General features: G+C 40.4%; 1 protein-coding gene across 3 annotated transcripts in view; it reads left to right on the top strand.

The window, feature by feature from the left end:
- dlc1 (DLC1 Rho GTPase activating protein) overlaps positions 1-13860 on the top strand; it is a 76507-nt gene that overhangs the window by 41759 nt on the left and 20888 nt on the right. Inside the window, exon 1 of one of the 3 annotated variants that reach the window (XM_008413551.2) lies at positions 9226-9536. The exons of the other annotated variants lie outside the window; for them this stretch is intronic. Within the exon in view, the coding sequence (XP_008411773.1) occupies positions 9524-9536 (13 nt within the window). The 5' untranslated portion in view covers positions 9226-9523. Of the gene's footprint in view, positions 1-9225; positions 9537-13860 lie in introns of those variants that run through there. 3 annotated transcript variants of the gene reach the window in all.

The following is a 13860-nucleotide window of genomic DNA, read 5'->3' as shown; positions in this document are numbered from 1 at the left end:
CATCACGTGAGGAATCAAGACAATACTGGCTGGATGTTCTCGGCTTTCCTGTTGTGTTTTTGGCAGTGTTGAACTGAAGCATACTCGAAGCAAAATAGAGAAGAAGCACTTGAGGAGGTGCTGCAAGTCAATTATTTGAAAATGCGTCAGAGCTGGGAATTGTTGTCTGGCCATGCGACAATTTTTTGTAGAACAAAGAATGGATTCTAAAATCACATTTTTAGAACCATAATCTCCGATTGGAATTTTATGCGATAGACCAACACAAAGTATGAAAAATATGCACAGTTTTCAAAAGTTTGTCAGTCAGCCCCAATCTTCCAGCACAGGCTATATTTAGCTCTATCCATCTTCATCTAATAAAGAAAAGTTTCTCACAGAATGACAACCCTACTATCATGATTCTCTATGGTGAAGTTGTGCTGGGAGTGACATGCAGTCTAAAATATCTTGGAGTTTGTGGTTATATTGTGACAAAAAATAAAATGGTTGCAGTCATACTTTTTTTGCAAAGCACTATAAATTTTGCCTTTTGCTTGGCTTTACTTATGCAAAAAATGTGAATCTGAAAAAGTTTGGGTTTCATTAAGAAGCAATCACAATATCTGTATATTTTCCTTCCCGTCCTGTCATTTATCATGCTTTGATCAGTAGCACTCTCACTTGTCGTAAGCTCTGAAAAATGGCCCAGGAGCCTTTAGATGTTGGACGCTTGCAGAAATCAGTCTGAAATTCAAACCTGCTTGGTGCACTTTGGCTTGAAGGAACCTCGAGATCAGGGAACAATCTCGCAGGTGAACCTGGTTTGTGTTTGTCATGACAGGCTTCATGTCTGCACAGTCCAACACATGGCTCTCAAGAGGTCAGGGGTACAAAAGAGGTCATGGGTCACAGCAGAGAAGACTAAAGCTTCAACTTCCTGCACTGTCTGCTGACAGATAATGCACACAGGGAGAGAGAAAATGGATATCTGGCATTATGGAATTTGGGCGTCACTGAACTCAGTTATGTTTGACACGAAAGTCAAAAACAGGAAAGATAATGGAGGTGTGCAAAAAAAATTTTCTCTAGAGATCCTGAACGCATATTTTGTGCCCTTCGGATGCACATGGAAAGGAATATATTTAAAATAAAATGAAACTTCAATTGAACAACAACAACAAAAACGTGGCATGTGCCCAAAGTAAGCCATTCATTTTTTCACCCTGTTGCAATTTCTCTTCTTCTCCTTGGTAACGGACAATAATCCTGTCACACCTCCAGCTACTCCTAAATTTACAAAAACGTTGCCACGGGGCTCGTTCCAGACCGTTTGCAGATCACAGTTCGCACCTAAGGCTGGCTGAGTCACCACTGCTGAAAGCCAGTTGGCACGCACCGGTTTACACCAGTGCCAGCTCCTCTGTGCGTCTGCCAACTGCACTTTCCTTCCAAACAATTCATCACAGTGGCAGATACTATCAGCACACTCTGCATTCTTACAGATCACTGTCACTTTATTTTTGTGATGTACAAAAGAAGTGCCTCCCAGCTGTATTTTTTTTATAGCTGAGGTGGTCAGATTTCTGGAACAAAAGTGCAAAAAACTGGGGCCCGTGCACGTGCTTCACGTTCAACATAAACATGAATTTAACTGAGCTGCAGTCCTTCAGTCTTTCGCCACAGTTGGAAAAACCTTTAGCAGTACTAATGGTAAGCAGCTCTATAATACAGGCTGTTAAATATTTGATATATTATAGGAAACTGATGTCAGCAGGAAAATGACAGCTTCAGAAAACTGAATGCAGCTCACAATCTGTATTCATCCAGTTGTCAGAATCTTTTCCGCATTTTAATTAGCGCTGTACTGAAGTCTGCATGGGATTGTCAGTTCTAATCGCCTGATCACCTTATATTTAAACCAAACAGTCACCTGAGAAATTATCTGATGGCAAAAAACAGGATCCAGAAACTGGTTAAATATCTTACAGGGATGAAATAGTTAACATTATCCACTGCCTTATGTTATTGTTTTTCGTTTGTTTAAAACATTACTTTGCTGCACTTTTTAACAAACTTTATTTAATTTGATCTATGAATAAAATAAGCATTGTCAAGTAGGAATGTCTTGATCAGTTTTAAGAGTAGGATTGTATCGATACCAAATCCTGATCCAATAGTTAATGAAACAATGCCAAGTACAGTTAACACAATTGTTAATACAACAGGGAATTCATAAATGATAAAACACAAGTTTAATGAATGTGCTTCATATTAAAAACTGGGAGTTCTAACATGAGAAAAAGCTTCTAGCAAACACAACAGCTAAAAAAAAAAAAAAAAGTTCATGAGACATTTGCTTCCCAGTTAGTGTACTTTAAACTCACAGGTGAGGATAAACACTAACATTCATTTTGGTTTACTTTAATCTGTCCGATAAACCAAGGTGTTTGGAAAATGAAGCAATGTGGAACACATGTTAATCAAAAAAGCAATTATTGTACGTCACTTGGTCTGGAACAGGAACTCTGGAAGTTTCCAGGCGTCGTGAGGCAGCTCTGAACGCTCCTCCATTCACATATGGTTGGCATCATTAACCACTCCCCAAATATTCATGTTGGTTTCCCAAGCAAACCGCTACCGCTTGTAATTCTTGGAAAATATAGGCACACACAGTAACTCTTTGGCTAATGAAAAGCTGTTCCTCCGCTCTCCGAGCCCATAGAAATATCAAACCAGATGGTTTCCTTCTGCCAGTAACAGGACGCCGCCATTAAACATCGTCAGTCTTGGTGGAGTAAAAGCTCATAATGATCTGACGCTGGTGGAATAGCATTTTTAAGCTAATTTTTCCCACGTTTCAGATTTAGAATCTAGAAGTGCTTTGCTACTTTTAATTTGTCCAGGTTTACTTGAACGTCCAAGCTGTTTGCAGCATCTTGTTTTCTAAGTTTGCCTTTAAATGTCTTCAGCCAGTTTTTCTAATTCACAACATGTGTCTTGCCTTGTTCTATTAACCTCTTAAAAAGCTCTTTTAGTTGCGTTCTTCCTTCCTCTGTCATCTAATTCTCACCCTGAAGCAAACCCTCCCCTACTCTGCTTTCTCTAGGCATGACTAATGGGAGAAACATGAGCAACAATATATTGTTGTGTATTTGATGAGATACTGATCAACTAACTTCTGATATCGTAATATTGATGCAGTTTTTCTAAATGTTAAATCTGAAACAAGGAGCCACACTGGACTATTGAATTTGGTGAGAGTTGTACCCTCTAACAAGGAGGAAGTGCATTTCTTGTGGGCAATTGTGCCTCTTCAGACATAAATGTTGAATTTTTGGTATATATATATATATGCAACGTCCAAGGTTGAGTAGACACCTTGTATGGTAGCATTTCACCTGGAGATGGTAAATTAGCTGTGTGACTTAAGCTAAAGGAGAAGTTTACAGACTGTCTTGTGATGTAGAAAATATCTTCTTAGCAAAGACAGGGCACATAAGGATCAATTTGAGAAAGTTTGGCATTTCACACAGGTGACACTCTTGCTATGATGTTCTTTAAAGTTTCATTTGAGCAACAACCACCATGAGAATCGAAGAAATAGTGCACAAGCAAGCATGAGGGCAGGCAAGTACTGGGTAAACCCTGAGGCAAGAGTTTTCTTTAAAGAGTCTATTTTTTTTTATCTTGTGATCTATTATGAAGCACTCTCCAAAACAAAATAATTTTTAGTTGAGTGGATCAGCTCATACAACCTGCTTGTTCCCTGAACCCACATTGTCACCAGTGAGCTTTCCATTGAAAACTCACTGGCTTTCAATCAACAAAACTGCAGCGTGAAATACATCAATGGGAAATAACATTAACAGTCATTATAGAGGATAGATTGAAATCTGAATTGAAAACTTTTGAACAAATATTTGGCCTTAAACTGTGATGTCTGTTCACAACTGTAGCATTTTTTAAATAATCATATTACTAAAAATGATTATGACATCATTTTAATAATGATTAATAAAAATCATTATTGTTAAGTAACCATTTAATAATAATGGCAGAACAATGGTTTTGTATTGACATTGTCTGAAAATACAAAGCCTATAAGATAACTTTCAACTTGCAGTTACTGGCATCCCTGACAACGAGCTGATCAAGGGAAACTTGTCTGATCTGATCTTAATCACTAATCAATTAATTGACGTGCCTTTAATATTAACTACTGCCTTATGTTTTTCTCTCATAAATGTTAAAACCAAATAATTTTGTACTAATTTAAACAGGAACCATAACATGTCTATTTTATGCATTTTATTCCCACAGTTAGTACTACCTGAGCACCAAAGCATCCCAGTTTGTGTGATGACTGATCCAGACCGCCTAACAAACACAAGTCAAAGCAGCAGCAACAGCCATTCAAAAAGTTCAAATAAAAATTAAATATTGATACCAGTTTTGACAAACAAAACGTACACCAACCAACATCCAGACTGGGTTGATACCTTCTTGTTGCTATTTTAGCGTCCTTCTTTAGAAGCATGAATGCAAACAGAGAGGAAAAAAGAAAGGTTTTCGGGGAGTTCCCCAGTCGGCTGTTTCCTGAGGGAGTCCCCAGAATTGTTTGGTCTCTAAAGCAACTTTTTCACGTACCATTGTCTGCAGTCTTTTTTAATATATTTGAACGTGTAAACAATATTTTCCTAAGGTGGTACAGGTTCTGCCTAATCCCTGATATTACACAAATCAGTTAAACACATATTCCACCACTCACTTGTCACTTATTATTCCAAACTGAAGGATCCACTCTGGGGCTAAATATTCCCTGCAAGCTCAGTTTGAGGTCCTGGATTAGGTCTGTGGTACAAGGAACCAAGTGGAGCTATCAGTATTGGATTTCACTAACATGGGGATTTATGTGGATCTGTAGTTTATTTGAGGATTAAATGAAGATATTAAATAAAAGGCTTTCAGCAACCACATGGCGTCCGTGAACGTGTGTGTTCATGTGTTTGCTGTTTGAGAAAATCAGTGGCAGAAATTAATAAATTTTGGTTTCAATTTCATAAGCAGCTGTGCAGACGACGTCAAAGAAACTTAAAAGAAGAATGCTGCGGCCCTTGGAGCCTTTACTCCTGGGGCGTGTAGAGGAAAACTGATGATGAATGGATCCACCTCGGAATGCTTACGTTGATAGAACCACATGGATCCATTGTTTGTGAAAAGCGTGTGTGTCAGGCTCCTGTCTCTATTGTGACCACGATCAGTCCATCAAAGCCCAGAGAGGGTATTGGCGAGGCGCTTGGTCTTCTGTCTGCTTCACACTTCCTCTGTTTGTGGGGGTGTGTGTGCGTGTGTTTTTGTGAGAGCCAAACCAAGCCTCTGTCTCCTTGCACTTCCTCCTCACCATTGTGTGTTTGCAAGCATTTGCTCGCGCTTTCTTTCACTCTCTCTCTCTCTCTCTCTCTCTCTCTCCCTCTCCTTTTCTCTCCCTCTGCCTCTAATCAGTGTCTTATTGGGCTGATCCCAGAGACTATGGATGAACTATTTCTGGAGATTCCTGTTATGAAAAGATTATCCACTCCCCCTCCACCCTATCTGCTTATGTCTCAACAGTTGCACCCATTATTTGAACCTACATCAGTGAAAGGCTAAGGATATAAACTATGCTGTGTATGGGAGCATACCTTTAACCTACTCGCTAAACATTCAATTCATTAAGATTTTAGAGGCCTTCCACTGAGGCCCCGTAACACGAAATATTGTTTTTGTTTGCCTATTAAGAGATTATTCCATCTTAGCTCTGGATCTCTGCAGCTCCTCCCGAGTTACAGTGAGTAACTCTTGGCTGTTTTCCCTGATTATTGCTCTCCTTGCCCAGCCTGTCAGCCTAAGTGGACGGCCATGTCTCGGTAAACATGAAGAGTGTTATTTGTAAAAAAAAAGTGTCTTTTCGCTCCACTTCATTGTTATCCAGTTTGTCGGTGTGTCATATAAATTCTCAATCAAATACACTAAGAAAGACAATATGTAGAAAAGGAACTCTAAAGAGATTAAATAACATGGTGAAAAACAGTATACAGAAGAAGTTCAACAAATACAAAACTATATTTCAAAGGCATATTTTTAACTCAGTGAGAGTGAAAATGACTTACTGATGTTTACGCACACAGACCGAACACAGCAACATTTTTTTTACCACCAAAAGACCACTATAACCTTTACAAACCCATGATTTGGTTATCTCCGCTGGGAGTGTTTGTTGACATGGCCTTGGGTGTGTGTGTGTGTGTGCGTGTGTATGCGTGGGTTTGTGTGTGTTGGAATGAGTCCTTCGTCCGCTGACCTTCACTTGGCCCCTCTGTTTGGGGTTAGGACTGGTGAACCCCAAGGCTATAACCCAGAGGATACTGTAGCTCTTTGAAGCTGCAAGACTTTTGTCTTTACTTTGCATCTTTCTGTCCCTTTTTCTTGCTTCTGATCTCTGCTCCTCCTATTATTCTCTCCATCTTTTTTCCTTGTTCTCAATTTATCATTTCTAATACTGACTTGCCTAGATTTTCACTTCCTTTATGCCTGGGGGTCAGAGGTGACAAAGCAAAGTTTATGGCTTGCAACAGTAGCTTTGCCTAACAGTTCAGCAGTCAAAGGACTGGAAATCAAATGACTACCTAGTGTTTAAATTAGTGGTGATAGCACACACAAAACAATCCATTAAACCAAGTATATTAAGTTGAAGGTTTTATTTCTAGTTCCCTTTTTCTGGGGAACATTTATATGCAGCGCTGGTTGTAATCCTTCTAACCCCGTTGCATCTCCTCATTTCCTTTCTTTTGTCCCACACCCATATTATACTTGTATTTGATTTGTATCTGAATCATAAGCCGAGCTCTCTGACGAGCTTTGATGAATGGAAACTGCAGACACTCTGAAAGAGACGCACTCATTTGGCCCGCAGCTACTGGCAGCAGCGGCACGTCTGCTCGTCTGATCTCAAACACTTTACCACACACATTCATCAACAGTTGCGGGCATTCTTTCGCAATTATCACTAGAAAACATCTCGGAGAGCTGGAGCCCCCTCGTCTCCTCGCAGGGGTTGTGGACCCACGTTGGAAGAAAGACGTTTTAGCGTTTGTGTTTTGGGCGCAGACTCTGGGTGGTCGGGTTTTTTTTTTTTTTTTCTGCTCAGGGATTTGGCCTTGTTTGGTAATCTCTCTACATTTGTGCTTCCTCTGCTTATGCTTGCTCTGTCTCTGTCACTCACACACCCTCGCACACAGTAATTATCCCTTTCTTCCGGCAGGTTATGAATTTTGTGTAGGTTTTCCTTAATGAGCTCCCTTTCTATAGTTCTGCTGACTGGATTGTACGTTGCTTTATGCTCGAGTGCCATAGGGCTGTTATTCTTTTCCTAAATTCAATCATGTCTTGACACCTTTGGTGTCTGATCAAACCGATACTTGGGAATAAAATGATTATTTCATGTTATTAGACACTTTGAACTGCCTTGTTGCTGTAAAACTGCTACATAAATAAAACTTCTTCTACTTCTTCTTCACCGAGGTGTGTTGAAGCAGAGACGTATCTAAAAGTTATAGGACAGCGGCCCTCCAAGTCATCAAACTGACTGAGCACATGGTAACAAAGGTCTGAGTTGAATAATTTAAGTTTTGAAGGGACACAAGTACATAAAAATGCAGTGCAAATCAAACCTATCCTTATAAAAAATCTAATGTAAATATTATCCAGGTTTTGTTGGTTTTTGAGATTTACAGGAAACATTTTGAGTTGACTTCTGTATCTCAGTATCCAGTACTTGGAACAAACAGATTACTTCAAAAACTGAGAAATACTTTGATGCTTTGTTGGATATATATGCAGCCTTTTAACACACACGCACACACACATGCTCTTTAATGGAGTTGGCGGAATCCATGTTTCTGGCTAAATTGCTTCTGACTGAGGCGTCAGCTGGGACAGACATGGCTGCCAACAACGAACTGAACAGTCATCCAGGATTTTCTGCATCATCCTTTCCCTCCATTTGTTTGCCGTCCAAGCTTTGGGTTATTACAGACATTTCCTTGCCACATGATGACTTGTCTGGCTTTCTCTTTTTCTTGCTCCACCTTAACGCTGTGAGATCATAGAAAATAATGCGGAGGTGTGAAATATATGGACGCAACCAAGCCGATGTTAAGAAATGGAAACTAAGCTGCTGCTTAGGCCTCACGAGATCTTTGAACAGATCTTAGTTGGTTTTGTTGTTTGTGTTGACATGAATCAAGAGTAAACCAGACATTAAATTTGTTCTGTTTTTGATGTGGATGGAAAAAAAATCCTATTGTATAATTATTAACTGTAGTAAATTTGAAATCCATTCAATATTTATTTATTTATTTTATTTTTTATTTTTTTACTTAAGTACATTTAAAACCACTACTGTACAACTTGACAGGGCTCCTTTCCAATAGTACACGTATATTTCAATGAATATTATTGAAAAACACGTCAGATTAAGTATTCAAGACAGTACGACAATAAATGATGGAGATTCCTTAAGCGTGGTGATGCATTTCAGACGCTTATTTCTACTAATTGCGTTGATTGTGGTTTACAGCTAACGAAAACACATAATCCAATTCCTCAGGAATATTAGAATATTGCGCAAGACCTAAACTAAATAATAGGATTTTCAGGAGAAATGGCTAAATTCTTCTCTGACACTATTCAGTCGACCTGATTGTGTGGCGTACGTGCACTGGGCGCGCCTGGCCGTGAAGGGCGGGCGGGCGGGGTGTGAATGCATTGTCATACCTGCAGCGGCCGTCTTTTCACGGCACCACTTGCGCTTTTCAGACTAATCTAGCGACACAAAGGAGCGTCTCACAGTTGTCTCCACTCGTTCCTAATGATATGCAAACTGGGTGCCAACCCACCAGTCAAACGCAGCTCATTAGGGGAGTGGTAGAAGCTGAAATGAAAACAGAGGAATCACCTCATGGGGGAAGTTCATCACTTTGATGAAGTCTAAAAAAAATAAATAAATAACCGCATCACCTTCTGCGCTTTGAAAATCCGTGCTGTCATAGAGCTGGAGGGTTTTTTCGACCCCCCCTCTCCACTCCTTACATGTTAGCAACTCCACAGGTCTGCAGCTGCTCCTTATCAGGTGGGGCGCAGCAGAGGAGTGGATCTGGATGGGGTGGGGGGTGGAGCCACCTCAGAGTCGCCCATTCCTAAAGCTTGAATCACACAGTTCTCCATTCACATTCCTGCTGGGATCTGCATCCTGAGCGTCGGAGGGAGCTGGAAGGTGCTGAAGACCTCTGAATCCAACCAGAAACAAATGGATTTATTGTTTTGTGAAACGATTAAGGGACATTTGCGACCAAAGCTATAGTGTTTTCTTTTCTTTCTTTTTTTTTTTTTTTTTTTTTTTACCCACACTGGATTTATTATGCGGACTTTGTACTGAGAGCGGAGTGGATCTGAGCGGATACCAGCCGGGGCGCAGCGGGACTCGCGATTGTGACGTTTAACGATGATATTAACACGTAAGTCAGTGACTGATATCCACCACAAAATATCTAAAATGATTTTAGTGTTTCAATTTTACTGTTTTTAAGATTTAAGTATTTTTTCCCACCCACTATACCCTATTTTTGTGACTGTTTAAATGTGTTATCTCTAAATTTGATTTATTACATGCACTACTTTTCTAGAATTTCACCCTCACATATATGATTCTTTCTAGTCGTCTGAGGCGTATAATGCTTCAGGCTGTCAGATAAGAAATCTGCCCCCTTTCTCGTCGCATACCTTCACGTCCCCCCGTCCTGTTTACAATCCACTGAATATCCCCGGGTTTTGTTTACCAGATAACCTTTCACGACTTACACACACAGAGAGACAGAAACGCACACCATGTCAGGGATGCTTCTCTACTCTTCATAAAAATCTTCTCCTGGTTCTCCCTCCCGTTTTTTTTTTTTTTTTTTTTTTTTTAATACACMCCGCTGCMAAAAAAAAAAAAAAAAAAAGAAAAAGTTTCCAGCAGATGAGCGCACCGCTGAGATCAGACAGAATGCTCACGCTTACAAAATATAATCCGGTGCTGTAAATTTTCATTGACAATAATATTGATCATAAAAATGCACATGTGGGTTGGAAATTACGCAATTCACTGTTGGATTTTACGAAATACAATCGGATCAAAATTTGATTCCAAACATCAGAATAAGGAGGAGAAGGGCAAGATAAGAATTGGAACATACCCCCCAATATACATACATATTTTTAAATATAAAATAAATAAATAAATAAGCCATGGAATGTTGTATAGTGACAAAATCAAATGCTACATTAAAGTGATTCAGTGGAAAGGATTTGACACTTCTTCTGGAGCCCGATATATTATCATCGGTTGTCACTTTTTTTTTTTTTACGTGGCCCTATAAATCAAATTTATCCTAATAATAATTGCCTTTTTTCAGTTAGTCTGTTGCTGTGATTAATTTGGTGATATCACACCAAAAACATTAGTATGGAAGTCCTTTTTGGATATATAGATTGAAGAAGTTTTTGAAGTTTATCTTGTACAGTTAAGTGATACTGTAAAATAGGGGGGGTTTGGAAGTGGCTGTTGTGTCATTGAAAGAACATTTCAAAGTTTAATCACCCACAGTTTTCTTTGTTTCTGTGTGCCTCTGAACAGAATTAAAAACTTATGGTTTAAATAGCTCTTTTGCTCTCTACCCCAAAATCAACTGGGGCAACCAAACCCTATGAACTGCTGGGTTGTGGGCTAACATTGAGCAGCAAAGGGTGAAATGGGATTTAGCCTTTAAGATTAGATAAACCATAGGTATATAGACCAATACCCATCCCTATAACTCATCTTCCATGTCTGGACTTCAAGCTTTGTTAACTACTCGTGCCTCTGGCCTTCTGTCGCAGTCGTATGAAATCCTGTTTTCAGTCTTGCTGTTGTCCTGTTTTAGAATTTGTTTCCAGTCTTTACACTTTGTCCCAGCAGTTTTGTCTATTCCAACACACGGCCTGTTATCAGTCACTAAGGTCTGGGTCAGATATGAGTACAGAGAGGGTCACTTAAACCATAAAACCATTGGGAACGTGCTCAGACACACACACACGCAGATATGCACATATTTATTTTGATGCAACATGGAGTTAATGAAGAACACCAAGAGAAAAATGGTCTCTTCCCCAAGAAGAATAGTATCTTAGTTGAATTCTTGCTTTGTTTGTTTTTTCACTGAGAACACAAGACTAAACTCTGAAGAGAAATTTGTTTCTGTGAGAGGATCTGAAGAAGGAAATACGCCTCATCTGCACTCTGTGAAACAGGAAGTTAGCTGTTGCCTTATCTGGTAAATTTACGTCCTGCTTTGGTCCACTTGCCAGGCAAGTGGATCCATATGTTCCCTTTAGCTTTTACTTTCCTTATGGAGAAGGGTGCATCCTTGGATATCTGAATGTTTTGGGGAGGAAAGGTAATCCTCATCTGGCTGTAGAAAGCTCCGCAGAGGGCTTTGAGAAAGTCAGGTCACCTGATCCAGGGACAAGGCGCTCCTGGAGAGCATAAATCTGTCATCAGGGGCACTGAGGCCTTTGGGATTAGCAAAGCGATGATCCATCTGGCCCAGCTGTGCAGTTTGCTTGTGTATGTGTCTATGGATCCACGCCTGTGTTCCTACACCAGCTGGTGGTAAATAACTTGAATGGTTGATGTGAGTAACTTCATTTTTGTTTCTTGTGTGGGTGTGTGTGTGTGTGAGTGCTTGTGTATGTGTGTGTGTATGTGTGTGTGTGTTGAAGACACTGCTTGAGGCCAACCAGATGGTGATATCTCTGGCACCGTATCACTTAGCTAACAGCAAGACCCTCTCTGTGAACACCAACTGTCCCAGAATGCGAATCACAAAATATGATACCAAATTGGAATTGGAGAGAAAAATCTGTTGTCATACATCTTTAGGGTTCAATACTCGTCACGCTAGAATAAGCTCTGGTGTCCAGTTGTTCTCTGCGTTTTGACGCTGCCGCTGGTTGAGACTCAAAGTTTAGGCTTTCAGGGAAACTGTTGCTCCAAAACGACTCAACACATGACCCAATAAGCAGAAATACTGTCATTCTTGTGACTTTTGTTGTTGTTTGCCACTAGTCTGTCACAGACTCCTTGGAGGTTTATCACCCTACCTGTCTAGGTCCACTTTGCAGTTCTTTCAGAATGATCTACTCAAACCTGAAGTTGATAAGAACCCTCAGAGCTGTACTTTGGAGTTTTTTTTTTTTTTGTTGTTTTTTTTTTTACAGTTGCCACTTTGGAAACCCGCCAGTGATCAGGCAATTTCAGATAAGCTACCGCAGGTCACAACAGAGGTCATCTTAAGCATTCTTCTCAATGTTCAACTTCAAAGAGCTAGTCTTGAAGATAACTGTACTCTTCTGACCTCCAGTTTGAAATGGCAGAGCCTTTTAAGGTGGGGGACTGCAAGCGGCATCCTTTGTTTGCTCACCGCTGACAAACTCCCTCCGGAGCTGAGCATTCAGAGCCAGTCTAGCCAGACCCCCGTAGCCTCCCGCGATGGAGGGAAGCTGTGGCCAGCAATTGTGAGAATTTCCTGCCCCCGGAAGGGAGAGAGGAGAAGAGAAGGGGCCAGCAGAGTAGAAATAAGCAAAAGACATCACTGGAGACTTTGGTCAGAGGAGGTGAAAAGAGAGAGCAACCACAATAGTTAAAAAATTGATACAGTGGTGAGCATTAAAAGTTTTGTACTTGATAAAAGATCTTTGCCCACGGTTTCTGAATGATGACACTTTTGATCTTTGTTATAGGCATATTTTATAATATACGGTAAATCACTCTTACCTTATTCTCCTGCTCGTTCAAATCAACCTGAAGTATTTTGAGGCCAGCTAAAACTCCAGATGAGAGGATATTGCTGGCTCCTGCTTGGCACAACAGTGACTTTACGTTAAGGTGTGGCTAAATATTTGAAAGCTTTAAGATAAATTTTATTGCTGCTGTTGTCGTGGTAGTGAGGCCAGTTCAGTTTCAGCCAACTATTTGCTGGCGTACAGGGAGATTTCAGGCATCCTGTTTGGCCCCTCAGTCAGAAATACAAGCTGTGTTGTGGTCTAAAGTTTTGAATCGGTTTAGGTTGATGTTTTTCTGTGTTCACTAACTTTGTCGGAGCTGGTATTTGAGTCAGAAGAGAAGTTCGTCATGTTTCTTATGTGTTTATGAAGTTTTACACTGGTGATTTTGCTAGAACATCTACAAGCTTGAAGTCATGGGTACAAAACTAACAATTCTGCTCTGGCTCCTTCTGTTGAGATGTTTTGATTTTGCTCTTTCACAAAAGCAAAGCCAATGGTCGCTATAATTATCATGGTATATTGAGTTTTCTATTATCGATGGATTTGTTGTTTGAATGGGTTGGATTGATTATCGACTACAGTCGATAATGTATCTATGGACAAGCACTGTAACTGACCCTCGGTGCTGTCACAGTTTGAGTGCGTGCTTCAAGACATTCGTCCGGTGTGGCTTTGTGTCCGTCTCTAACCAGAAGGAGGTCTGCTTTTGTGCACACAATCACCGGACCTCGTGTTTGCCTTGGCTGCCTCTCCTCCTATTATCTGGCCTGGAACAAATGAAGGCAGGGCCCTTCCAGCCAAATGGTCGGTCAGTGGCCATGGCACTTCATAGCAGTTCTCTTCCTGTGTGGGAAGAGGAAGTGAGGTAGTTCCTCTGGTTTAGGAGTTGGGGTGAAGACAAGGAAGAAAGTAAAATAAAATGCAATCATGCCAGAGAATTGGTTGCGATATGGTTGGGTAAGTAAGGGTGGTTAG

This window comes from Poecilia reticulata, linkage group LG1, assembly GCF_000633615.1.
Source record: "Poecilia reticulata strain Guanapo linkage group LG1, Guppy_female_1.0+MT, whole genome shotgun sequence".
NCBI lineage: Eukaryota > Metazoa > Chordata > Actinopteri > Cyprinodontiformes > Poeciliidae > Poecilia > Poecilia reticulata.
The sequence above is the reverse complement of the archived record's forward strand: the minus strand, read 5'-3'. Positions and strand labels throughout refer to the sequence as shown.